At 38.4% G+C, this 27,946-nt stretch overlaps 2 protein-coding genes and 1 long non-coding RNA gene across 6 annotated transcripts; 2 read left to right on the forward strand and 1 right to left on the reverse strand.

The window, feature by feature from the left end:
• Nucleotides 1-918: 918 nt before the first annotated feature.
• On the forward strand, nucleotides 919-13,262 carry LOC122024010 (U-box domain-containing protein 33-like). 4 transcript variants are annotated; one of them, XM_042582496.1, is made up of 10 exons: nucleotides 919-1,395; nucleotides 1,571-1,692; nucleotides 1,803-1,921; nucleotides 2,273-2,377; nucleotides 9,503-10,028; nucleotides 10,369-10,512; nucleotides 10,677-11,207; nucleotides 11,295-12,056; nucleotides 12,151-12,386; nucleotides 13,030-13,262. In XM_042582496.1, the coding sequence occupies exons 1-9, from the start codon at nucleotides 1,188-1,190 to the stop codon at nucleotides 12,352-12,354; spliced, it is 2,721 nt and encodes a 906-aa protein (XP_042438430.1). In that variant the 5' UTR covers nucleotides 919-1,187; the 3' UTR covers nucleotides 12,355-12,386; nucleotides 13,030-13,262. The 4 variants fall into 4 exon arrangements, with proteins under 4 accessions (XP_042438430.1, XP_042438429.1, XP_042438431.1 ...); XM_042582495.1 differs by lacking the exon at nucleotides 13,030-13,262 and having other exon boundaries at nucleotides 12,151-12,510; XM_042582497.1 differs by lacking the exon at nucleotides 13,030-13,262 and having other exon boundaries at nucleotides 10,372-10,512; nucleotides 12,151-12,510.
• Nucleotides 13,263-20,388: 7,126 nt separating this feature from the next.
• LOC122022859 (U-box domain-containing protein 4-like) lies at nucleotides 20,389-21,324 on the reverse strand. Its single transcript, XM_042580973.1, has one exon. The coding sequence runs from the start codon at nucleotides 21,322-21,324 to the stop codon at nucleotides 20,401-20,403; it is 924 nt and encodes a 307-aa protein (XP_042436907.1). The 3' UTR covers nucleotides 20,389-20,400.
• A 925-nt stretch (nucleotides 21,325-22,249) lies between these two features.
• Nucleotides 22,250-22,962, forward strand: LOC122025670. Its single transcript, XR_006123797.1, has 3 exons — nucleotides 22,250-22,381; nucleotides 22,533-22,728; nucleotides 22,943-22,962. It is a non-coding gene; the product is annotated as an uncharacterized LOC122025670 (long non-coding RNA).
• The last annotated feature ends 4,984 nt before the right edge of the window (nucleotides 22,963-27,946 follow it).

The following is a 27,946-nucleotide window of genomic DNA, read 5'->3' on the forward strand; positions in this document are numbered from 1 at the left end:
GTGGTAGTGGCGTCCACAGTGGTAGCGGCGCCGACGGAACAGGCGAACCGCGAACCGTAGTTGCGTCACTGGTGTGAGGCGTTGACGAAGTGAAGAGGCGACAAAGATGAGTGCAATAGTCTGAGGAGACCGGAGAGGGAGAAATAATGAGATCTCTTAGTGCGATTAGGGTTTTTGGTTTGAAGAAGAAAGGGTTGACTTAGAAAAAGAAGGTTCGACTGCTGAAAAAGGTGCTAGAAAAAGGATCAGGACCGAGAAAGAAAGGAAACGAAAACTGCTGCCTACTGGAAAATGATCAAGGAAAGGAAAAGGTGTTTTTAATGATACTTTTGTGAAAAAGTCCAATACGTTTAAAAAATTATAATTATGTCCTTTATTTTTTAAGAAGCAAGGGGTGCTTCCGCACCCCCTCGCGCCCCCTGCCTTTGTCATTGGATTTGACCAAATCCGTCTCAATCTAGACTCGTTGTTATCCCTATGTGTGGGTGCATGGGATTTCTAAATTATAATTTTATATTTTTTTATTAATTTTTATTTTTCTTCTCCGGCTACTTACCGAGAAAACGCTCTCCATGATTTTCATTCGTGCAATTTGAGTGAGAGAGTATTTATATTCTAAACAATTTAAGCAACGATAGATTTAGCTGTATTTAGTTTAATTTTCTTTGCCAAAAATAAATCTTATAAAAATTCTCTTCTCCAATTTTACTATAAAATTTAAAAGTAATTATTTAAATAATCTAGTACAACAAAAACAATACAATATATAAATTTTTTAACATAAAATATTTTTTAATTAAGTTTTATCATCAAACTTAATTAAAAAATCTTTTTTAAGAGATATTAAACTTTCGAGGGAATATAAATATAAAGGAATATCCGGCGCGGGAGACATGGCATCACCTGCTTCGATGAAGAGTTTGACGAATCCCATTCTAGAAGCGCGCCGGCAATTTCTTCGCTGCTTCCACATCTCGGTCCACGCCAAAAGCATAAATCCAAAGCCGCATCAGCAGCGGAGGCGCAGCCAAGTTCCCACTTCGCGGCGTTGTGGATCCAGGTACGGACAAAAGGGCGCCCTTTTTGCCCCCCAAAAGCTAGCTAGTTGATCCGGTGGTTCGGATGCCCAAATTGGCCTGATCGTTTGACTGCGGCGAGGGATGTCGTAACTCGGAAGAGCCTGATCGATGCAGGTCCGAGCGGCGGCTGCGCACGGTGGCCTGGGCGCGATCGTGGAGGAGACGGCTATGGAAGAGGAGGAGAAGGTGTACGTGGCAGTGGCGAAGGAAGCGAAGGAGGGGAAATCCATCGTGGCGTGGCTGCTGCAGAACACCTCCGAGAACAGGACGATCGTTGTCCTGCACATCCATCGCCCGTCGCAGAGGATTCCTACAGGTGTGTGTACAACATGCGCGCTTAGTGTTTGTCATTTGGCCTAAAGAGAGTCGTAAAGGCCAAATTTTGACGCTTTTGCCTTCAAAATTACTCAAAAAAAATGAGGTTTTGTTTGCGGTTTTTGGATTGAACCTTTCGTATGACCATGGAACGATCTGATGAATTTGAGTTGCAGCATTGGGTTGGATTCCTCCGAGCCAGATGGAGGAGCAAGAGGTCGCAGCTTATAGACGCATCGAGAGAGAAAACATACAGCAAATCTTGGATGAGTACGTCAACTTGTGTTCACGAGTAAAGGTGATATTTTTAGATCGTGAACAGTTGTGTACTTCTTTGAATGAAGATTACTTTGTTCAAGAAATCTAGCCCAAGCTTATAACCTTATTTTCCTAAATTTCATGGAACAGAAAGCCGAGAAACTTGTGATCGAGAAGGAAGATGTTGCGAAAGGACTAATTGAGCTCATTGCTTCCCATGGAATCACCAAATTTGTAATGGGAGCAGCTGCTGAGAAAAACTACAAAAGGTGCGTTGACCTTATCTACATTAACTAATTGCATAGTACTAGAAAGAAAGGGGTAAATATATATCTATCTTTTTTTTTTTTTGAAACTGTGAAATTGCTATTAGTTTAGATTTGAGTAATATTAACACTGTTTGATTAGAATTATACATCTAAAATGTCATTATAATAACCAGAATCTTTATTCAGTTTCATCTTTCTTAACAACTTTAATAGGTAAGCGTGTTTACATGCTTGCCTAAGACTCAGTTATGAGCTTATTATAATTCTCAATTTCAAGCAGAATGTAATATGAACCCTTTTCTTAACCCTTAGGGGGATTTTCAGCTAACTGAAGGCTTTTTAGAATCACAGGAAAATGAAGGCCCTGCGGTCGGAGAAGGCTCTTTCCGTGCAGCGTCATGCTCATCCTTCATGCAAGATTTGGTTCGTTTGCAAAGGGAATCTAATATGCACCAGGTAAATCTTTATATTTGTGGTAAAAAACTTCTTTTTAAAAAAATCTTTTTCATTCTTGCTTTAACGGGCTCCTTGACCTTTGAAAACACAAGTTACCTCCCATTAGTGTTGTAGACCGGATTGAACCGACTGAATCAACTATTTAAACTGGGAACACCTCTTGCACGGTTAATGGTGTCTAGTATTGTCATGGGGGGTCGTGGGCATAGTCGAGTTGGTACTCAGATGGTAGACATAGTATTGTCATGGGGCAACTGGGATTGGTTAGTGCACTTCTCTAGCTAGGTAAAGGACATTTTGCAGTGTCCTTTTGTTAGAGCTGCTATCACATTCAGAGGATTATCTAAATTCACTGAATATCAAAAGGTGCATCGTATATCAAAATAGCTCTACCGTTGTCATCTAATCAATTTAAATATTTAAAAATCTAAGTTGAAATTTATTTAACCCTTAATTAATTTCAATCTGTGCCTCCCATTTTAATTTTACAAATTATTTTTAAAATAAAATTTACTTGGGGTCCCCCAACCCATAGTAAAAGACCAATGATTTCTCTGTCTAGCCTCTTGTTAACTGAAGGAAGTTAACTGAAGGTAAACTTTGGAAGTGGGACATTGAGAAGCTTTTACTCTCCACCATACCCTAAGTAGTAATAATAATCATAAATAAATAAATAATCAGGCACTGATAGAATTTGAAAATTGAATTTGCTACTAGAGCAGAAAAAAAATTATAGTTGAAAAATCATTAGTTATACAATAAATTATTCAAATAGATAAATTACTCAAATACATTTCATGGAATGTGCAAAATCATAAACTCCACAAAAATTATCAAATTCAATAGCTATTCCATTCAAAATTAATATTCAATAATTTTTTTTTATTTAAAAATAAAATGAATAAAAAGATTAAAACTAAACTAATATTATTTTTAAAAAATTAAGAATGATATTGAAATAATGGATGAGGTACTTAAAAAAATACAAATTGAGAAGAAAGAGGATAGACTTATGATTATATATATGTCAATCTTAAATTTGTTTTTTTTCTTCTTTAATAATCAACAACTAAGGATTAAGAGTGTTGTGTCCAAAGGATATCCACATATCTTATAATGACATGATATTGTCCACTTTAGGCGTAGGCCTCATGATTTTACTCTTGGGATCTCCCTAAAAGGTCTTATGCCAATGAAGATATCTTATATCCTTTTAAACCCATGATCTTTACCAAATCTTTTCAATGTGGGACCTCCCCTCAAATGAAGGACTACCATTACTCTCATGGTCCGGGCCTCATCGCGAGCACCGATCACTCTGACATGCCCCGGGCCTCCCCGCGAGCATCCGGTCACCCTGACTTGCTCCGGGCCTCCCTGCGAGCATTCAGTCACCCTGATCCACTCCGGACCTCCCCGCAAGCATCCGATCACCCTGACCCGTTCCGGGCCTTCCCCGTAAGCATTTGGTCATCTTAACCTGCTCCAGGTCTCCCCGTGAGCATCTGTGTCCGGTCACTCTTGACCTGCTCCGGGGCTCCTAACATCCAGTCATCTCGACCTGCTCCCGGGCCTCCCCGCGAGTATCTGGTCAACCTGACCTGCTCCAGGCCTACCCTCAACTTCGTTCAAGGCCACCCCACACTGCATCTGGTCTGGACCATGACTCTGATACCATGTGTTGCGCAAAGAGGGGGAACACCTCTCAACCTCTAATACAGAAGAAGAGGAAGAGAGAAAGAGATCACGCGGAGCAACGAGGCAAAGACACACAAGAAAGGAGCAAACACGAGGAAGGAGAAGAAGAAAGAAAGAAGAATAGTTACTGTGGTTCGACAACGTGCCCACTCCACAAAAACCGTCGAAGCTTTATTAGAATTCTCTCTATACAATTTAATAATATTCCATGATTCTTGTAACTATACAATATGTTTACAATGATCCCTATAAATAGTGTATAAGCCCTAGATCCAATAAAATCGTAACAAAATTTTATTATGAAAAATCGCAACAGAATTCTGTTATTTAAAACCGTAACAGAATTCTGTTATATAAAATCGTAACAAAATTTTATTATATAAAATTGTAACAGAATTTTATTACGAAAAATCTTAACAGATTTTTCTTCCATGACATCTATCGCATTGACCTTCATCCAAATATGAGCCACCGGTCAACAATCTTCACCTTAGCGAATATTCATCCCTTTGAAGAACACGAGTATTTGAAGAAAACTCCACTTAGATCTTTGGTCTGAGCTTCCTTCCTCTAGCATCTAGAGACATGAATCAAGTTCAAACAATGCTTGAACTTCTCTGTAGTCACTGGTTTTGTCAGCATCTCTGCAGCATTGTCTGCAGTGTGAACCTTCTCAAGTTGAATTTCCCTGGAAGCAATCAACACTTTGATCTTGTAAAACCTCACATTAATGTGCTTAGTTCTCGCATGATACACCTAATTCTTCGCCAAATAGATAGCACTTTGACTATCGCATAACGACTTGACTCCACCTTGCTGAACGCCCAGTCCTCTGACCAACCCTGTAAGTCATAAAGCTTCCTTTGATGCTTCAGCTGCTGCCATATACTCCGACTCATAGTAGACAATGCAATAATGGATTGTATCATAGATTTCCAACAAATGAGTCCTTCTGCCACAGTGAACACGTATCCTCCTATATAGTCTGTATCTACGTACCTAGCAACTGAAGGATCTTCCGGTTGTCTACTGAATATGATGCCATAATTAGTTGTATTTCTCAAGTATATGAAAATCCACTTTACTGCATCCTAATGTGGTCGACCAGGATTTGAGAGAAACTTGCTCACCATACTAACTGCTTACGCCAAATCTAATCTGGATCATGACTCTGATACCATTTGTTGTGTCCAAAGGATATCCACATATCTCCACAATGACATGATATTATCCACTTTGGGCCTAGGCCCTCATGCCTTTGCTCTCGGGCTCTCCCTAAAAGACCTCATGCCAATAAAGATATCTTACATCCTTTTAAATTCATGATCTTTTCTAAATCTTTCCTGGAACTTTGATTGAATCCTAACAAGGAGTGAAAGGAAAGATGTGTGACATGCGAGACCACAATGTGAAGCGGAGGCTTCCAGGCAAAAGGACGTGGAGGTAGAGTGTGAAGTTTACGTGCGGTCTTCAAATCTTGACCATCGAAAATGCAATCGTACGATCCCAACGCCACCCACTGCCCTGTGGCTCTACCCTCAATCGATATGTTTTTATCGTCGTCTTCAACCTCCCTTATGCCCTGTTAATGACCTCGATAGAATTTTAGCCTGTAGGTATTTTTTGCGAAAAACAACATATATATGCAGCGAAAAAAGGATTCCTCTATAAATCCAAGCGAATGCAGAATGCACGTTTTGATCGGATTGTTACCTTTGGTGCGTGAACGGAACAATATTGGCAACATTGATGCTTTGGCAGATCTCAGCACGATCAGAATGTCCGTGCCTCTACACTATCCACATGAGCAAATCCCTCGGTTCTTCTCCAATAACTTCAGAATTTAAGATCTCTCTTCACACACGAAAAATGGAAGAGAAAAGAATGGAGAGACACCACCCTTCCTCATCTTGCTAGAGATGTATATAGTGGCAATCCAAGAGACACCCATACCTCTTCACCTTCTTGGCCTCTTTGTGGCTATTTAAGGTGACATTAAAAGAAGAGAAAACACTAGCTCTTTATCTTATTTGATGAACTCTTCATCTTCTTTGATGATCTTTCATCTTCTCCGATGACTATTAGTGTTTATCTTTAGTGGGCTCTTGATTAGATTGGACAATAATAAAGTTGAAAACTAATTTCAGAATTAAGGCTCAAACCCATATAATTTTAGTCAAACTAAAATAAATTAATCTTCAAGTCAATATTCTTTTTGTGTGTGACCCAATAGGTCCTCGTAATGTTGGTAGTGTTTCTAAAACCATTTTAGATGCACAAGCAATGAGCGACATCTAGTAATGCATCATTGCTACCCAAGTGACGAGAATGTCGAGATCTGACCTAGCTTGTCCGTGTCTATTATCTTGTATAACTTAATCCTTCTATCATCGATATCTAGATTGATTCATGAGACATAGATCGTGGCATCCTCTTATCAATCTTTGTGTTTCATGATTTCCAAGTAGACTCACTTAACCAAATGAGCTCAATATCTCATATTGACTTATTTGAACACGACCATGCATTTTAGTAGCCCTACTTAATCAAGGGGCCCACAGATATCACTACAGTCATATAGAAGGGATAGATCCCATCTACATCACTCACATCCCTCCGCATAACTTATTGCATACTAGTGATCGACTTTATAGTCCACCTTGTTACAGGTGACTGATGTGGACGTCGAGGTGGATGCCTTTGTTCGACGTCGCTATAGTTGGAAGCAAATTAGTTACTGCCTAATTAACTACTGCTTTAGTAGAAATAAATTATCTATTGTCTAATTAGTAGAAAATAAATAATAGTCTAATTTAAATATTGCTATAGTAGAAACAAACAATGACCTAATTAGTTTTTTTTTTAATTTTTGATTCCTTGTTTCCTTTATGGGTTGACCTTTCCTTAATCGTGTCATGTTTGACTTCTTATATAAGGAGTGTTATTATTAATAAAGAGGAAGAAGAAAAATTGAGTAATTTGGACTCTGTTTAGGACGAGTCTTTTTCTCCGAGTAATTTGGACTCTATCTAGGACGAGTCTTTCCCCCTCCCTTCCCCCTTACGTGTTGCATGGCCAAGTACAGATCATGATCTCGACCTGTGACTCGATTTTGCACTCGGGACCCTAACAACTTGGTATTAGAGCCGATCATAGATGACACGGATCCTATCACATCCAAACTTGATGCCTTCATGGAAAGATTGATCTCACAACAGCAAGTTTTCATATAGCAGACCACCTTCCGCTAGCAAGGACTAGAGGAGTAGATGGCCTAGTTATCCCGTACTACTCAAGAGACAAGACGACAGTCAGTGCCCACCGCAAACCTGGTTTCGCGATACTCGAAGATGGAGTTCCTCACCTATTCTGGAGATGGGGATCCACTGGGCTGGATTAAAAGATGCGAAAAATTCTTTGACAACTAAAGGACTACAGAAATCGACAAGGTTGGCCTTACTACCTTCCTCTTGGTAGGGGAAGCTCAACTTTAGTTTGATCAGATGGAACAGGAAGAACCAAATATGACTTGAAAGTAATTCAAAAACCATTGTCATATCCACTTTAGGCCGTCTATGAGCAACAACCCTCTGGGAGAGCTAGCAAATCTGAAGCAGATAGACTCGGTAGAAGACTACCAGCGGTAATTCTAGTCCCACCTCGCTCGGACCTCGAACCTCGAACCTTGGACCTTCGGCCACAACAACATGTTGATTTGTTCACTGCAGGGCTAGTCGAAAATCTTCGTATCGACGTCGAACTGCAAAACCCTGAAAACCTAGGCATTGCAATGAATGGAAGTAGTACCATCAAGGCAGGGGGCTGCCGCTCACGAATTGGGGCGGGACCACAACCAAGCTCAACACAAGCAGTGGAGGCCCTTCTTTAGCGAAGACCAAGATAATGGGGGACATCAGCAAGGAGACTTCACCTGTTTCATTCTTCAAGCGTCTGACTCGCGCCAAGATGGCAGAACGGAGACCCAAGGGCCTTTGTTTTAACTGTGATGAGTCCTACTCCATGGGTTAAAGTGTAAACCCCTGTTTTGGATTGAAGTGATTGATGATGACAGGGAAGGTGAGAAAGAGGACAAAGTGGATTCAGAAATTTTTCTCCATGCTATTAGTGGCGTTATACCCTGCTTTCGAGTTTGAGGACAAGCTCAGCATCGAGGAGGGGAGTGATGATGTGGACACCGAGATGGATGCCTTTGTTAGACTATAGTTGGAAGTAAATTAGTTATTACCTAATTAGCTACTGATATAGTAGAAATAAATTAGCTATGACCTAATTAGTAGAAAATAAATAATGACCTAATTTAATTACTGCTATAGTAGAAACAAATAATGACCTAATTAGCTTTTCTATTTTTAATTTCTTGTTTTTTTTATGGGTTGATCTTATCCGAATCGTGTCATGTTTGACTCCTTATATAAGGAGTGTTTTATTAATAAAGAGAAAGAAGAAAAATTGAGTAATTTGGACTTTGTCTAGAACGAGTCTATCTCCCCTGAGTAATTTGGATTATGTCTAGGACGAGTCTTTCCCCCTCCCTTCACCCTTACGTGTTGCATGACCAAGTACGGATTCGGATCTCGACCTGTGACTCAATCATGCACTCGGGACCATAAACGTTTGTCGATACCAAAGTACACAACTCCTTATATAAGGAACCGTAGCGACTTCAGGTTTATACTAAGAATCACCGTAAAAATATTTATGATACTTGTATAACGATCCATGAAACATTTTCATGGCGGTCAATTCAGTACATATTCTCTAATATATATCCATGTGTCAACTTGATATCTTGTATCTATGACTTGTGAGATTAAGTTATCAATTGACCATGCTAGTCTCAACGGATTAATATTGTCCTTGTATATTAATGCTTGACTAGGAATAATTAAAAATAATGCTCTCTATATATATCTACAGCCTCCCACTATCAATTCAACAGATTGATATGCTCTAGATTAGAACCTACTATTCTAGGACATTATAACTCAACTGACACAAATATGAAGTAAATATAATAACCATAACATTATCTTTTACTAATAAAATATGTCCGTTGTCAATCATCTCATAATTGACTTTTAGGGTTGATATTAACATATACTAACATTACCGTCATTAAAAAAAAATAATCACTTTGCTAGGGTTAGTGAATAGATTAAAATTAATGAAAGTGGTTAATGAATTATATTTCAAAACATAATCCATTAACCCAATTAATGAATTATATCTTAAATATTACCCATTAACGTTTCATATTTAAAATATATTTAATATATAATATAATAAAATTCAATAAAAACTCATGAGCAACTCCTTAACAATAAAATATTATGAATTCTAACTCAAAAAAATTATCAAACATATACAGTTGAAATCGATAATTTTGTATAATCTATACTTCTCCAGGGAATCTTCTGTTGATGGATCCTTTGCAGCTCAGTCATCCACGGCAAGCCCCACTTCCAACTCTAGCCAACATGAAATCCATAGATCAATATCTGCACCTACTGCTCATACTATTGCACCAGCAAAACAAGACAGAGTTACTCAAAGATCTTACTCTGATAATACTGTCCCTCACCGAGATGTGACAATGGCAACTTGGTCAAACAAAGAACTAGCAAGAATATCAACTTCGGAGAACATAGAAAGTGAAGAACTAGAAAGATCATCGGCATCAACCTGCGAGAGCAAAAGAAGTAAAGAACTAGCAAGATCATCAACGTCAGAGAGTAGAGGAAGTAGTGTTTTTGATCCTTGGGATATGGTTTCAAGGGCTTCAGACCTGTCTGTTCTCGATGAAGAGGAGAGCAAAATGGCTTCTTTGTCAATAATGCAAAAGGATGAAGATAGTGACGATTTATCAATAATTTTACAGGCAAAGCCTAAGCCTGAAAAGTATAATCAACTGCAATCTCCACAATATGACCAGGTACAGTTTGATGGCACCCCTTTTTAATACATTTCTTTTCTAATGACGAATTTGATCTTGAGGAGACCCCTGATTCATCTGCTTTAAGGAGGTCGTGCAAGATTACTTGTTTCACTTCAAATTTTTAGGGCCTGCAAAATGCTTTGAGTCAGCACGTATATCGGAATCAAGTACACAACCAGAATTTAATACTTAAAAGTCAGTAGGTGTTCTATTAAATGCCTGATCTTGTAGATAGCTGGTTCAAATAAACCTTCATCCAAAGTCTAAGACATTTCTGCTAGTTAAATTCATTTGCAAACTTCTAAAGATAAAAAGTTCACCTTGATTCTGATTATAGCAGGAAAATCTCAGTGTTGATGATGCCCTGTACAAACGGCTGGAAACTGCTTTCAATGAATTGGAAAACTCAAGACGTGAAGCTTATGAAGAGTTTCACAAACGCCAGATGGCTGAAAAATATCTAAACGAGGCTATAAAGAAGGTAATTGTCACTTTTCTATCTAGAAAATAAATGCAGTCACCAAACTGAACATGCAAGTTTTAAAAAGCAGTCTGCCCAGAGATTGATTGTATATATCTAGACAAAAAAAAATCTATGCAAAAGGAAGAAAAAAAAGTTATCTAAGAAAAAAACACATTCTGCAGATCAAAGTAGTTGAATATCTCTACAATAAAGAGTTCAAACAAAGGAAAGACACTGAAGAAACCATAGCAAAAGACCAAGCGGAACTATTGGCACTAAAGAAACAGCGAGATGAGGTCCATGAAAAACTCAGCAAAGGGCATCAGAAGATATCAGCATTGGAACTCCAGAACTCTGATTCAGACCGAGCTCTCAAGAATATTAAGGAGAAACTGTCTGAGGCATATAATCACCTTGAGTCAATCCGACAAAGGCATGAAGTTTTGCAGTATAGGCATGATAATGCAATGGGAGAAAATGAAGAGCTAAATCGAATAAAAGAGGAAGCAACATCCAGCAGTAATGCAGCAGATGGCTTCACAGAATTTTCCCTTTTAGAATTAGAGCAAGCCACTGAAAACTTCAAGGAAGAATTAAAGATCGGTGAAGGTGGATATGGATGCGTATACAAAGGTTTTTTACGCCATACGACGGTAGCCATAAAGAGATTGAATCCGCAAGGTATGCAAGGAAAAACTGAATTTCAACGAGAGGTAAATTGTAGCATGCATTCTCCCTATGGTATTTAACGATTTGGTCAAAATGAAACGGATTTCTAAATTACTCTTCCGTTTATGTAGATGAACGTTTTAAGTAAAGTGAGACATCCAAACATTGTGACTCTCATAGGAGTATGTCCAGAAGCTTGGACTCTTGTCTATGAGTTTCTTCCCAATGGGAGCTTGGAAGACCACCTTAAGTGTAAGCAAAATACTCCTCCGCTTACCTGGCAAGCCCGCACTCACATTGCAGCTGAGATATGCACAGCTCTCATCTTCCTCCATTCGTGTAAACCTCTCAGTGTGGTTCATGGTGATCTTAAGCCTGCAAACATTCTTCTAGATGAAAACCTTGTAAGCAAGCTTGGAGACTTTGGCATTTCTCGCTTGCTAGTCCAATCCATCGAAAGCACCACCCTGTATCATTGCACACGCCAACCAAAGGGAACATTTGCATATGTTGATCCTGAATTGCTCTCATCAGGGTCCATAACTATAAAATCTGATATGTACTCTTTTGGAATTATCATACTGCAACTTCTGGCAGGAAGGCTTGCATTTGGAATAAACAAAGCAGTAAAAGAGGCATTGGATAAAAGGCGTCTGCATGAGATACTTGATGCTTCAGCAGGCGATTGGCCTTATGTTCAGGCTGAGAAGTTGGCGAAACTAGGATTGAAATGTTGTGGAATGAACAGGACCCGTCCAGATGCAACAGAGGCATGGAAAGTGCTCAAGCCTTTGATAAAGTCCATCTCGATGTCAAGTTTATCTTCATCATTTAGATTAGCTACAGAGGACACCCCTCTCATTCCATCCTACTTCATCTGTCCAATATTAAAGGTAATAGTTAGCAACTTGTGCATGAGCCTGATGTCCAGGGCAGTTAAATCGCCCATTTTGATTTTAATTCCCTGCTTACAAATGGAATTTTCAGGAGCTTATGAAGGATCCACAGATTGCAGCAGATGGTTTCACGTACGAAGCTGAAGCAATTCGGGAATGGCTTGACAGTGGCCGTGACACATCGCCCATGACCAATCTTAAGCTCTCCCACCTTGAATTAATCCCTAACCATGCTCTTCGTCATGCAATTCAAGGTTGGCTTCAACAGAAAAAACTAACATTGCTCCAGGAGTAAACACGACAGGCTGGATTAACTCCGTAATATAGGTAAAAAATATTGCAGAAGAGAAAAATGTAAGATTTTTGTATATTGATAGTCCCTTTTTTTTAGTTGACATTAAGTATTCCATTTAACTTACGCTGACTGATCTAATACTATGAAAATTTTCCATCGGCTATTAGGATAAATCGGAAAATCCTTGTAACAAATTGTCTATCAGCTCAACGTTTTTAGATCAATCATTCATTAAAAGAAATTAAAATTCAATCCGTTAATAGCTCCAAGTTAAATTTTACTTTACATCCAATTTTCTTATAGTACAATTATACGGATGAGAAAATGTACAAGACTGATTGAAAAATTGTTTGGATTCAACGTTTCATGGTCTCAAGTTCTTTAGCCAACTTTCTAGTGCTACTTTTTAGTATCTTATCGGTGACTTGATATTTGTTTGCTAGTTATTATTGAAGCAATATTGTTCATTTCAAAAGTTCAGTATCATCGGTTTTATGGTAAAATACAAACACATAAATTCTAGGAGGTATTTTGCTCAAGTCTTTTATATTCTGTATCCTTTGTATTCGTTGAGAATTAATGCTAAAATTTATTTAAAAAACATCCATGCAGATACTTATTACTATATGCTAGACATTATCCATGCATAACGGGAACGAGTTTTCATGTTAATAGGAGACATTTGAAGAGGTAGAAAAGAAGTTCCAACAGATTAAGGAGACAAATTTTTCATCATCATATCATTCCGGTGGGAGCTACATATTAGGGAATTTTCAATTTCTGACGCCACGTACCTGCCTAAACTGGTGTGTCTGAAGCTAGAGTTTCATCCCCCAGGGGCGAGGAGCACGGAGAGTTCACCGACGGCGAAGAGACGAGATCTGGCGGTGGTACAGGCGGCGGAGGAAGGAGGCAAGCAAAGCCGGCGCTTGCGACATGGTCTGGTGCGAGCGGCGACGGAATTTGTTATTATAAATTTTCCTTCTCAAAATTCGTCCAACCCATTGCAATTTTACTTGTCCACTAAAACAATCAGATTGGAACCAATAGATAACCATACCAATCTTCACATTATCGTCGTGTTGATCACTCTCCTCCTTTCGAGAACCCCTCACCAAGTTTCCATAGAGAGTCCTGCGGGTCCTGCTCAATCTGAGTCACTTGAGTCATCCTCTTTAGACACAGATGAAAACCTACAAGGAATTTCCACCTTTGGGACTTCTATCTGTTACGAATTCCACCTTTCATTTATTAGGAGTTCTGCCTTAGGACAACTCATTGTGGAAAAATGTGAATACGTTCGTCCCAGCGCCCCTGTCAATTCGTCCCAGGGTCAACACGGAGGAGGTAAATCACGGGCGGCTACTAGCCTTGAGAATAGTGACTAACACATAAGGGAGGTATTTACCTTAGCTTTTGCTGAGATTCGAATCCCAGACCTCATTGTGGCAACATCTCATGCGCTAGCCACTAGACCCATCCGAGGGGACCTTAGGACAACTCATGTTCTTGGAAAATAGGATCACACGGTCCTATGATTCAAAATATCAAATCAATCTTAAATCGTGCAGAATTATTTTTATAGTGGAATCAGAGCATAATATAATTGATAGAAATTTTGAGAGATCATAATTGTTAGATTGTTACACATGTGAGGGGATGAATTACATAATTTTTAAAAATTTATCTTTTTCTTTTGAAATTAAAAATACGCAGCAGAATTAAATATAGAAATAGAAAACAAAAATACAAGTACATAAACTTGATCAGTTTTATTTGGTTCAGAGCTTTTGGTAACTTCTATTTCAAGACCCAGATCCTGCAGACCTATTGATGGGTGATTCACTAAAGATCTCTTCCGGAACTGCCGGAAGTGGGGATCGAGTACAATAAAAAGAATAGAAAAAGTGTAACAAACTATACTTTCTTTTAAGCAGTAATTAAGTACACAAGGAAACTTCGTTACCCAACACTTGTAGTTTTAACGGATTGAGCTCGGTGTTGGATGGATTCTTAGCGGTAGTCGAGTGTAGTAATGTCGTAGCATAGTAACAACACGAAGTCGGAGCAGGTGGAACGCCAAATGAACATGTAGAAGCTTGTAGAAGAGTTGTACTTGAGTTATCTCAAAGCTTTAGTCGAGTGACCCTTTTAAAGAGGGTTGAAGACACCTTCCATAGCATTGAAGGCGCTTCCATAGGCAAACTTTTATCCCGAACAACTCGTTTCTTATTGCCGACAAAGTCTAATTTTATCCAACTGAAGGTGCCTTCCAAGCTCCCGAACATGCCTTCTATCGCCGAGCTCAAGGAGTCTTCCGTCGCATGGAAGGCGCCTCGGGTATTATTCACCCAAGGTAATTTGTGCTTCTTTCGTCCTACAAAAAGTGTTAGTCCAACAAAATAAAGTATACCCTACAAAATAAAGTTAGCACAATAAAAATAGTATTAATTAGATCTTGTCTTTCAGACCCAAATCTATGCATGGTCTCAGTTTAAGTTTCTCAAATGGACCTAAATTAGACTGATGCCTACTATCCCCTTAAATGAGACGCGTCTATAAGTACCCTGTGGTAGTTTTGATGTGATCAATCAAGTCAAGTTAGGTTCTGTTGGTATTTAACTCCTGTGTCTAAGTGTGCAGGAACTTAGGAGCACAGGAAGTCGAGCGAAAGGCATAGCTAGTGAGAAGGGCGGTACGGGAGAGAACCGATGGGCTCAGTGCGTCCAAGGGACGAGGTGCTGCGGAAGAGTACGTAGGTAGATGAGAAGGAGGTACACGATGTTTCTAAGGGACGAGAAGCAGGAGCGAAAGATTGCTCAAAGGTCGGAAGTTGAGTTCGGGTGAACCCTATTTTGGATGGCCGAGATCACCCATGCGAGCGAAACCGGAGCAGAAGACTCGAACCAATGCGAACGGAACCAGAGGGGAAGACCCGGACTCTGGACGCCCGGAACCCTTACGGGCGCTCGGAGTAGGTTTTTATCCGGAACACGATGTGGCGCGTTTCGTTGTGACAGGGATAAAAGTTATCCCTCCAGGCGCCTGGAACCTTTCCAGGTGCCCTATCAGGGCTATAAATACAGTCTTAGTCCCAGAAGCTTAGAAACAACACTTGTAATCAATTCTTTTCTTGTTTAGCTTTATAATTGTGTGCTTCAACGTTGTAAGAGGCTACTCCGCCCAAAGGAGAATCTTTGTGTGCGTTTCAAGGTCTTGAATTTGCAATCCCCTGATTGCAAACCAAGTAAATTCGGTGCCTCCTTTTTCTTAATTAGTTTTCTGAATTCCATTTATGCAAGTGTTTGTTTTAATTACGTTGTAAAGCTCGAGAAGGGTTTGTATTTTATTTTTATAGGGCATTAGACCTGTTGGTTAGTCCTAGGAAAACGTACCGGTTCCACTGTACAAAAATTTTTGTACAAGTGTCGAACTTTTCCTTAAATAACCTATTATGTTTTTTAGAAGTTAAATTAGGAATCGCAGACGGAACTTAACATCATTGATTCCAAATTTAACTTATCTGTTCTTAATGGTTTAGATTTGAATCGCAAGCGGAACTTAACACTATTGATTCAAATCTACCTAAGTTATTAATTCCATAAATATTAATTTCCAAAATTGGCTTCTAGGACTGCATGGCGAGGCACATGGCCTTCTTGGATATGGGAGCAACCACCACCGCCTAGGCAAAGCCTTTTAAGGAAAGCTAATATTTATTTCCTTAAATAACTCTAGGTTAACAAAAAAGAACAATCGAATCACAAATTCGAAAAATAAAAGAAAAGAAACACAACCTCGAAACAAATCTGAAAACTCTAGAATCATATGCCTCTTGTGTTTGGTGTTTCCAAAAATAACTATACAAAGAAAACTAGTATGATGCGGAAAATAATTACTAGTTATACCTTTCTTTGTAAGTAAAATTAACCTCTTGATCTTCTACCGTATTCCTCTTCTTATCTCGGACGTTGTGTGGGCAACGATCTTCCGAGACGAGAACCACCAAGCTCCTTCTTCTCCAAGCTAGATTCGGTCACCATTAATTCTCCATGAGAAGTAAAGGTCCGACCACCACCACCAAGCTCCAAGGGATGCTAGAAACGAAACCTTCTTTCTCTCCTTCTTCTCCTAGCTAGAACCGGCCACCAAGGAGGAAGAGAAAAGAAGGAGAAGAGGAGACCCTAGGGCCGGCCACACTAAGGAAAAAAAGAGAGGAAGAAAAGAATAGAGTCGTTAGCCATTAAGGCACCTCTACCCCCTCTTTTATAATCCTTGGTCTTGGCAAATAAGGAAATTTTAATAAAAACTTCCTTAATTCTTTTGCCATGAAAAAAAAATTAATTAATTAAAAATCAATTTTCTTTTTCCAATTTTCTTGGCCGACCACTTTCTCCCCAAAACAAGGAAAGTTTTAATTAAAACAAGAATTAAAACTTCCTAATTTGTTTCCGGAAATTTATAAAAAAAATTCTCCAATAATTTTAATCCCTTCATGATTGGTTAGTAAAAAGGAAATTTTATAAATTAAAATTTTTCTTTTAAACATGTGGATAATTTCCAAAAAGGAAAGTTATCTCTAAAAATTAAAATCTCTTTTCAATCTACAAATAAGGAAAGATATCAAATCTTTTCTTAATCTTTTGTAGAAACTAATAAAAGAGAATATTTAATTTTTAAAACTTTCTTTTAAATTATGATCATGGTTAAAAAGGAAAGTTTTCTCAAAATTAAAATCTCCTTTCAATCTACAAATAAGGAAAGATTTCAAATCTTTTCTTAATCTTTTGTAGAAAGCTATAAAAGAAAAAATTTAAATTTTAAACTCTCTTTTAAAACCATGATATCCACATAAGAAATAATTTTAATAAAAATCCTTTTTAATATTCTAGTGGCCGACCACCTAAGCTTGGGACCCAAGCTTTGGCCGGCCACCAACTTGGCTTATCCACTTGGTCTTGGCCGACCCTAGCTTGGGTTCCAAGCTAGCTTGGCCGGCCCCATTAGGATGGGTAAGAAGGTGGGTATAAATCTCTATATACAAGAGGCTACGATAGGGACCGAGAGGAGGAATTGGTTTTGGTCTCCCGATGAAATTAAGCTTCCCGTGTTCGCCCCGAACACACAACTTAACTTCATCAATAATAATTCATACCACTAAAGAATTATTATTGAACTACCGCACCAATCTCAAATTACATTTTTGGGCTCCTTCTTATTATGAGTGTGTTAGTCTCCCTGTGTTTAAGATGTCGAATGTCCACTAATTAAGTGAGTTACTGACAACTCATTTAATTAATATCTTAGTCCAAGAGTAGTACCACTCAACCTTATCGTCATGTCGGACTAAGTCCACCTGCAGGGTTTAACATGACAATTCTTATGAGCTCCTCTTGGGGACATTATCAACCTAGATCACCAGGACACAGTTTCCTTCTATAATCAACAACATACACTATAAGTGATATCATTTCTCAACTTATCGGGCTTATTGATTTATCGAACTAAATCTCACCTATTGATAAATTAAAGAAATAAATATCAAATATATGTGCTTGTTATTATATTAGGATTAAGAGCACACACTTCCATAATAATTGAGGTCTTTGTTCCTTTATACAGTCAGTATAAAAGAAACGACCTCTAATGGTCCTACTCAATACACTCTAAGTGTACTAGTGTAATTATATAGTTAAGATAAACTAATACCTAATTACACTACGACCTTCCAATGGTTTGTTCCTTTCCATCTTGGTCGTGAGCTACTGTTTATAATTTATAAGGTACTGATAACATGATCCTCTGTGTGTGACACCACATACCATGTTATCTACAATATAAATTAATTGAACAACTACATTTATCATAAATGTAGACATTTGACCAATATGATTCTTATTTCTAGAAAAATATTTATACCAAAAGCTAGGCTTTTAGTATACATCCTAACAATCTCCCACTTATACTAAAAGACTAAGCTGCCATATCTGCTGCCATACATCTGATTCAACCCTTCAATATACCCATCAAAAACTCTTGCCTTAAGAGCCTTAGTGAAAGGATCTTCCAGGTTATCACTTGATGCAATCTAAGCGGCAACAACTTTTCCTCGTTATACGATTTCTCGTATTGGGTAGTACTTGCGCTCTATTGTGTTTACTTGCCTTATAGACTTATGGTTTCTTTGAGTTTGCTACTGCACCAAATTATTTTGGGCAAACCAGAAATCATATCTAACACTACAAGAAAAACCCTCATAGACATCGGTGGAACAACAACAATTTTAAGCAAAAATCGATGTCTTTGAATATTTTACACCGATTTTTCCAAAAATCGATGTCTATGAGCGCAGATTTTCGCTCATAGACATCGATTTTTTAGCCGATGTCTATGAGCGCCTTTTTTTCGTTAATAGACACCAGTTTTAACAGCGATTTTTAAAATCCGGTGTTAATGAACCAAAATAAAATATTTTAATTTTTCCACTAGCCAAAATTTGCAACACTACACAAAGTTCCCTCCAAACCTAAACCTATATCACGCCCGACCATCTCTCTCAGCCTAAACCTAAACCTAAACCTGACCATCTCTCTCAACCTCATCTCCCTCTTCCCCTTCCTAGATCGACGCCCCTTCCTTCTCCATCCAACCACACCGCATCTCCTCCAACTCCTCCCTTTGGGTGAGAAGAGGAGACCTTCTTCTCATTCCTGTAGCTTTTCCTTCCCCATCTCCCACACATTTCCTTCCCCAATCCACACCCATGCCCTATCCTCTTCCTCGGCGTACCATCCTCAGCGAGGACGGCTCCGATTCGTCGCCACCGCCGCGAAGAAGAAGAAGAACCCTTGGCTCGAACCCTTCGACTGCGGAGAGGACCCCGACATCGAGTACGGATCCCTCTTCGCCGACGGAAAGCAGGAGGAGGACCCTCGCCCTCCCGACAACCCCTCCAACCCCTACGGCTTCCTCAAGTTTCCCATGGGATTCAACGTCGAGCTCGCCTCCAAGGTCCGTAGCGACGTGCGCCTCTACTGCTGCGTCATCTTCGGTGGAGTCTACGAGAACCTCCTCTTCTTCCCCGTGATCCAGCTCATCAAGGATAGGTACCCCGGCGTGCAGATCGATGTCGTTGCCTTGCCCAGGGGGAAGCAGGTGTACAAGGTGAACAAGAATGTGAGGTGGGCGAATGTGTATGACCCCGACGAAGATTTCCCGGAGCCAGCGGAGTACCTCAACATGATCGGTCTGTTAAAGGTACAAATGAAAGGGGGGAAAACACATGATCCTTGAAATGGAATGACAGCAGAAATCTCACTAGCTTTTTACGAATTTGTTGACAGAATTGATACTATGATTTGATCTTGTCGACCAAGCTTGCTGGACTTGGCCATGCGGCATTCCTATTCATGGCATCTGCTCGGGACAAAGTAAGCTACGTGTACCCTAATGTCAATGCAGCAGGCGCAGGCATGCTGCTCACAGAGACCTTCACTTCTCCAACCATGAACCTCTCCGAACGTGGATACCACATGTGAGGCAACCACCATTGATGCCTCAATTCTAAACAAACAAACAAAAAAATCTTTTGTTGTTGTGGATTGTTCATTTGTGATACTTGTGGTGTTTCAGGTACGATGAAATGGAGGAATGGTTAGGAATGACTGTTCTTTTGTTGTTGCATGTTACATGCTTAGTGATGTATCTTCTGTGTAGTCAAAAGTTTTGTTGTTTGCTAGAGCTTATTCAACTTAGCATCCTTGTTTCTCCATTTCCCTTCTCCCTTATTCTGATCTCTCTAATGCTTCCATTCACATTTCAGCTATTCGACCGTCCACAGTGGCTCACTGTCAAGTCACGTTCACAGTGCTACGTCGACAAGGTATTGCCTCTCCCCGAGTGTTTGAACTCATTCTTTGTAAACTTTTGACTCAAAGTTGATGCTTATTATAAGTAGATAAGAGAAGAATTGGAGAGTAGATCATGTACTATTAGAACAAGGTGTGCTGTGGAATCAGTTTTTAGTACTGATGCAGGTAAACAATGTCAGAGCAAGATGGTCTGAATTAAACCACTAAACATTGGCATCTTAGCTACATTCTGTATCACATTTAATCCTCCACGTCTGCACATTTCTTGCAAAGCTGCAATTGCATTCTCCTTTGCCTTAGGGGTGCCCCTTTTCATTAACCCTACTAGATTTGTGATTGCAGTATCCTCACTTGCAATTGTCTGCGCCAGAATGTGATGCCTCATAAGCAATGTCAGAGCTCCAGCAGCCTCCTCAGCAACAATTTCATCTCTCAAAGCTCTCGCCAGGGCTGAAACTGCTCCCATATTCAACATTTGGGACCAGCTCTCAGGATGGGTCGAAAGATTAAACAAGGCCATCACTGCATCTTTCTTTCCCCTTGGGCTTCCCTGCATCAGAAAATCAGCTAGTGCTGCAACAGCACCATGCTCATCCATAATCATCTTCTTGAAGTCATGGACAGCAGAGAGGCTGAACAATGTAGCAGCTGCATTCTCCCTTGCCTCAGTAGTTAACCCATATCTCAGAACATATACTATTAATTCCAAACAACCATTCTCCTCCATAATCTTTCTCTTGTTTTCATCATGAATAGATATGTTCAATATTGCAGTCAGGGCATTCTCTTGAGCAACTGGATTTGTAGACCGGAAAAGCCGGTAGAGAGTTGGGATTGCTCCACCCTCTGCAATGAAAGACCTATTCTCCTTCTCGATTTTTGCCATTAATCGGAGTTCACGGGCTGCGACAGCCTTCACTTCCTGCGAACCGGCTGATAATTGTTCTACTAGCATTAACGCTGTGATTCGGTTAGCTTTGATTGCTGTGATTCGGTTAGCTGCTAACGATGTTTGGAGTCTGAACAAGGCCTCGATGTTTGAAGTCTTGATTGAGTTGCTTCTTTTTTGGAAGACAAATGGTTTATTGCCATTCTTCATTGTTTTAGTAGGTCGTGTGGATGCAGGTTGATAGAGTATAAATATGAACTATTGTGACATCTTTGACTTGAGGAATCATATAATAGTTTTTAGTAGGATGCTGTGTGGTATTGTTCTCTGCCACAAGTTATGCGCTAAAAAAGCATGGTTAATTTGTTGTTAACTGTGGATATTGTAGATTTTTGAAGTACATGATGATTTGTTGTTGACTTGCATACAAAAGAAGAGAAGTTTATTTACTATGTGTAGTTCTTGTTTGTGTGAACTCTTAATCATTTTCTATTTATTTCAGGTTCTTTATAACATTACTGTTGCAGAATACTTTCACTGGAATATGCTACGTGATTCAATAACTCCTATTTTTCCACTGGACTGTTAATCTCTTTTGATTTTGTGGATAACTTTGCTGCAAACTATGCTCTGAAGAGAGTTTATTATGTCAACTATGCATTGGGGATATCTGGACGCAGAAAACCTTGCTGGCATCTATTATGAACAAAGTCAACTTGACATGGCAATTCTGCATTACAAGCTAGCTATCAACTGTGATTCTACCTTTATTGAAGCTTACAATAATCTGGTAAGTTGATAATGGTCTAATATGTCAAAATGTGGTATCCTTCTTGATGGTGAGCCAGGTTAGTTAATGATCGACTTTCTTGCACATTAAAAGGGGAATGCTCTCAAAGATGCTGGACATGCTCTCAAAGACGCTGGACATTATAGGGTGACTTTTTAATTTGGATATTTTTATTCTCTTAAGTTTTTTTTCCTTGTTGAATAACTTCATTTTAATAATTTTTCCCAAGTCATGCTTTGCTTTACAACCTAACCATCCACAAGCATTGTCAAGCCTTGGCAACATATACATGGATTGGTAAGCTTTAGAAATGTTTGATGACAACTGTGCGGATAATTTATTTTTGTTCCTTGATGAAACTTCTCTTCATGCAGCAAGATGATGAGTGTTGTTGCATCATTCTATAAGGCAACTTTAGCAGTTACAACAGGGATATCTGCGCCCTTCAACAACTTGGCTATTATATACAAGCAACAGGTAGAGTACTATATCTACCTTTTTCATTGCTAGTTTGAGAGTTACTACATATTGCCTCATTTAATGGAAGAAAGTCATATAATTTGTCTATCATCTTCTTTGCTGTCTTTGCCCCTAGTTGGAAATTGATAGTTCTCTTGTATTACACCAGGGAAATTATGCAGAAGCGATAGCCTGTTACAATGAAGTTCTTCGCAGACTGCTGCTGATGGTCTTGTCAATAGAGGGAACACATTTAAGGAGATTGGTAGAGTTACAGAAGCAATTCAGGATTATATACGTGCTGTGAATATCAGACCAACTATGCCAGAAGCCCATGCAAATTTGGCTTCAGCTTACAAAGATAGGTAATTTCTTCTTTGAATTTGTGCCGGTGTTGGACTATATTAGTATCTTACATCTATGATTCTTCTTTCTATTTATTTGTGGTTGAGATAATTGATGAACGTTTCTCTTTTTAAGCATTCCAATTACTCATCTTGTTACCTGGTGCTCTTACTGCTTTTTCAACTATGATTTTTGGTCTTGATTTACTAATATATTATTTATGTATTTTTACAGTTTACAAATCTCAAGTACTCCAGAGTTGAAATTGATGAAGTGCGGTTCGAGTGGGCTGAATGCATGCTAGATTACATTTGAAGTGCGGTTCTACCTTGATGTGTTGTTAAAAGAATGTTCTACCTTGATCCTGATATCTATTAGCTTTTGATGTAAAAAGAATGTTTGTGTATTTTATGAATACTGTTGTAAGAAGATTATTTATGTAATTGGTGAATATTTGTGTATTTTATGGATACTGTTGAATGAAGAATATTTGTGTAATTTGTGTATTTTTTTTTGGTTACTGTCGGTTTCGGAAATCAAATTTGTGCTGTTAAAAAATAATGATATTACATCGGTTTTCCACCGCTGCAAAACCGGTGTTATTAACTAATATTACATCGGTCGTATACCGCTGTCAAAACTGGTGTTATTAACATATAATATTACATCGGTTTTACACCGTTGATGAAACGGTGTCATTAAGTGATACTACACCGGTTAATAACCGATTCGAACATCGGTGTCGTTAAGTGATACTACACCGGTTTTAACCCGATGTCTAAAATGACAGACCTTTTACATCGGCTTCATAGACATCGATCGAAAATGTAATAGACACCGGTGGAAAACCGATGTCTATGAGGGTTTTTGTTGTAGTGTAAGTCTATCTTGAAGTATCTGAGCCATACAATTTCTATGGCTACCTCAAAGGCTGCCATATACTCAACTTTTGTGGTGGAGTCCGAAAAAGCACCTATGCTTATCACTCTTCCATAGTTATGACTTTACCTCCTAAAGTAAATACAAAACCCCGAGGTCGACTTACTATTGCCCCTATCTGATTGGATGTCAAAATCCATGCAACCCACAGGGAACAAATTATCTACCTTGTAAGCTAGCATATAATCTCTAGTGCCTTTAAGGTACTTCAATATATGCTTTACTGCAGACCAATATCCTTGTCCAGGGTTACTTTGATTATTTGCTAACCATGCCCACGACAAAACAGATATCTGATCTCGTGCATAGCATACATTAGGCTTTCCAACAGCCGAAGCATAAGGAACTTGCTTTCATGTCCTTTATCTGCTTTGATGTTTTTGGAGACATCTCTTTTAGATAAAGCGAGCAAGGATTGTTTCGATATATGAAGCTTGGGATAAATAAAATATATTCTTTTCTTGCGATCCCTTTGATCTCAAGAATATATGCATTCTTCCAAGTCCTTTATATCGAATTGTTTGGGCAACCATACCCTTACTTCTGACAACAGTTTGATATTGTTTCCAACTACCAAAAATGTTATCTATGTATAGTACAAGAAATACCATCACGTTTCCATCACACTTCTTGTATACACAAAACTCATTCGGTTATAAAATAAATCCATAGGTCTGGATTACTTTATTAAACCGGATGTACCAAGACCTTGAAGCTTTACTTCAGTCCACAGACTGATTGAGCTTACACACAAGATGCTCTTTGCTCCTTGCAATGAACCTTTCTGGTTGTTTTATATGGATGTTTTCTTCAAGACTTCCATTAAGGAAAGCTGTCTTGACATCCACTTGCTAAATCTTATAGATAAAAGAATTCGGATAGACTTAAGCATGACTACCGGTAAAAAGTTTCCTTTTTCAACAAGCCTTGCTTTGAAAGTTTCTACTTTTCTGTCTATCCCTCTTTTCCTATTGTAGACTTATTTTTACCCAATGGCTTTTATACCATTTGGTGATTTTATAAGCTTCCAGACTCTATTAGAATACATATATTCTAATTCTGTATTCTTTGCAAAGATGCTGCATCTTTATCTTGGAGTGCTTCGTCATATGTCCGGAGATCAGGTTCATGTTCTCCAGGGATCGAGTCCAAGGACTCTCCCAAAACATGAATCTTTTTAGATTGCCTAACAACCCTCCCACTACGACGAGGTACTTTCTGTAATTGTGTATCATTTGTGATACGTGTTACAGTTTCTTGTGATATTTCATCTTGTACAGTTGGTACTAGGTTAGACGTGCCCTTTAATTTCCTTAAGAACAATTTTTACTCATGGTCTTGTGATTTATAGTATAGTCCTTTTCTAAAATCGAGCATTGGTGCCAACAATGACCTTCCAATTTTAAGGACTACAAACCTTTTTTCGTTTTTCTAGGATAACTCACAAACAAGTGAACTCATGTCCGATTTTTCAGTGTCTCTCACGTGCTAGACCACCCAAATCTGAATATGCTTCAGACTAGGCTTACGCCCATTCTGTAATTTTGTGGGAGTAGAGAGTTCTGACTTAGAAGGTACTATGTTCACTTCCGTTTCTAGTGTATATTCTTAAAATGAATTTGGTAATTTTCTAAATAACTCATCATCGATCTAATTATTCCATAAGAGCCTTATACCTTCTTTCTACTACACCATTCTGTTGGGATGTACCAAGTGTAGTTAGTTGGGATTGAATCCCTACTTTTGATAAGTGGCTCCTAAATTCTCCCAAGAGGTATTTGCTACTACGATCTCACCGTAGTGTCTCGATATTTTTACTTTGACATTTCTCCGTATTAGCCTCGTACTCTTCAAAGCACTTAGACTTGCGGTGTATCAAGTAAACCTATCTGTGTCTCGAATAGTTGTCTTATAAAATAGACGAAATATTCGAAACTACCTCTTGCCTGGATAGTCATAGGACTACACAAATCAGAATGAACCAATACCATTATATCTTTGGCTCCATACCCCTTAGACTTAAAAGCTTCTTAGTTATTTTTCCTTCCAAGTAAGACTCTCAGGTTGGAAAGATTTCCACTACCAATGAACCCAAAAGTTCATCAGCTACCAATGAATCCTACTTAAGTTAAAATAACCTAGCCTTTGATGCCAAAGATATAATTGGTTCATTTCTGAAGGTTGCTTTCTCTTAATAGTTAGAAGATGTGTTATTAATTTCCATTTATTGCATCGTGGGAGTTATTAGATTTATAAATTGTCAACCAATGTACCAGAATAGATAATTTTCCTATTTATCTTGATAACAAGTTTGTTATCAAAATAGACAGAATATCTATTCTTTGATAGTTTAGAAACCAAAATCGAATTCTTTCTAAACTTGGTATATATAGACAATTTCTCAAAATTCATTTTTATTCCTATCATATGATAAGCATCTCCCATTGCAACAGCTACCACTTTTACAGCAGTGCCCATGTAGACGATGACTTCCCCTTTATATAGTTATCGGATTTCCTGGAACCTCTGTAATGAATTGCAGACATGATTAGTGGCTCCCATTTCTACACACCAGGTACCGGTAGATAACACCACTAATCATGTATTAACTAATGAATGAAATACACCTATATTATTTTTAGTTCTAAGAGGACAGTCTACCTTAATGTCCAAGTCCTATTTCCAATCATTATAATTGGGACTACTAAGTCTTTTCTATAGTATAATAACTAGGGGATTGACAAACATTTTAAATCCTAAGAATCACAAAAATATTTGGTCAAGACCAACTCCTTAAAATCCCCATGAATTTTGTATGCCACGATAGTGTGGACGTATACAAAATCAAAGAGGAGATTTTATCCATTAATTTTATTATCTCATCAACATTACTTTATGACGAATAAAATTAATAGTTGATCTATCTTTGATCAAATATTTGGTCAAAACTTTTGAATTTAAAATAACATTGATTCCTCAAACAATATTATTTAAATTCACCAACACCTCAAACACCGTGAATTTTGCATGCCACGATAGTGTGGACGTATACAAAATTGAACATTTGTAAGAGGAGGGTTTTACCCATTAATTATCTTGTCAATAAGTCTTTATGACAAATAAAATTACCTCAAACATCGTGAATTTTGTATGCCACGATAGTGTGGACGTATACAAAATCAAACATTTGTTAGAGGGGCTTTTCCCATTAATTTTATTTTCTTGTCAAACTGACAAATAAAATTACCTCATACACCATGAATTTTTGTATGACACGATAGTATGGGCGTATACAAAATCTCAATATTTGTAAGAGGGGGTTTTAATTTTATTATCTTGTCAACCTATCTTTATGACAAATTAATAGTTGGTTTTCTTCGGTCACACAAATAATAGCAGTGACTCCGATGGGGAGGATACTATTAGACGTGCCTAAGTGTATACCATTACTTGACACTAAGTCCATTAATCTAGAAACATAGCTTCAAGTTGTCCATCTGCTTCAAACCTTTTCAAAGCATAATCGATATCCTGTAAACAAAAGGGTTAGGTTCTCTTCACTCTTCTTAATCCGCTGATTTAGTTCTAAAATCTCCATCAAAATACCAATCATCAAACTAAATCCACCGACAGAATCTGTCCAAGATTTTGGAAGCTCTCAAAAGAACAAAACCTCCAACCATTGAATCTTAACCTACCAATAATTTGTACCTTCCACATCAATTCCAATCCAGCAAAACGTAAGGAAAGGAAGCAGCAAATGCTAACAAAATTGGAAGGCTAAAACTGTGATACTAATTAAGGTAACAAGGAGATCTAAGTTTGATACCATGTAAAACCTAAGAAAAACTTACACTTGATACACTTACCCATTCTAAATTAATCCTTACTAAGCAGAGCATAAGGAAAATTGCTGCTGTTATCACAAAAATTAATACAGTGATGTACTAAAACATGCACCCAATGAATCTACACAATCTAATTCTTCCAACTACGCATAGCATAAAGAAAAGTTGCTCAATAATCTATACCATTGCAGGTTCATCGATTGGCAACAAAAATTCCGAAACTTGTAAGGCTCAAATGATCCGAAAACAGAGAAAGCAAGGAAACTCATGCAAAGCTTCAGGAACAAGGAGAAAATCAAGGATTAAACGTCGGAGCTATCTTACTGCAGGTAAGTAGCAACTTACCTTGGGTTTCTTGGAATTACAGCCGAAGAAGAAGGCTTCCACTGCTCTAGGGTTTCGGGTGGACACGCTTTCTCAACGATCCCTCCCTATCTACTTGTTCTCCTTG

Source organism: Zingiber officinale, chromosome 9B (genome assembly GCF_018446385.1).
Source record: "Zingiber officinale cultivar Zhangliang chromosome 9B, Zo_v1.1, whole genome shotgun sequence".
NCBI lineage: Eukaryota > Viridiplantae > Streptophyta > Magnoliopsida > Zingiberales > Zingiberaceae > Zingiber > Zingiber officinale.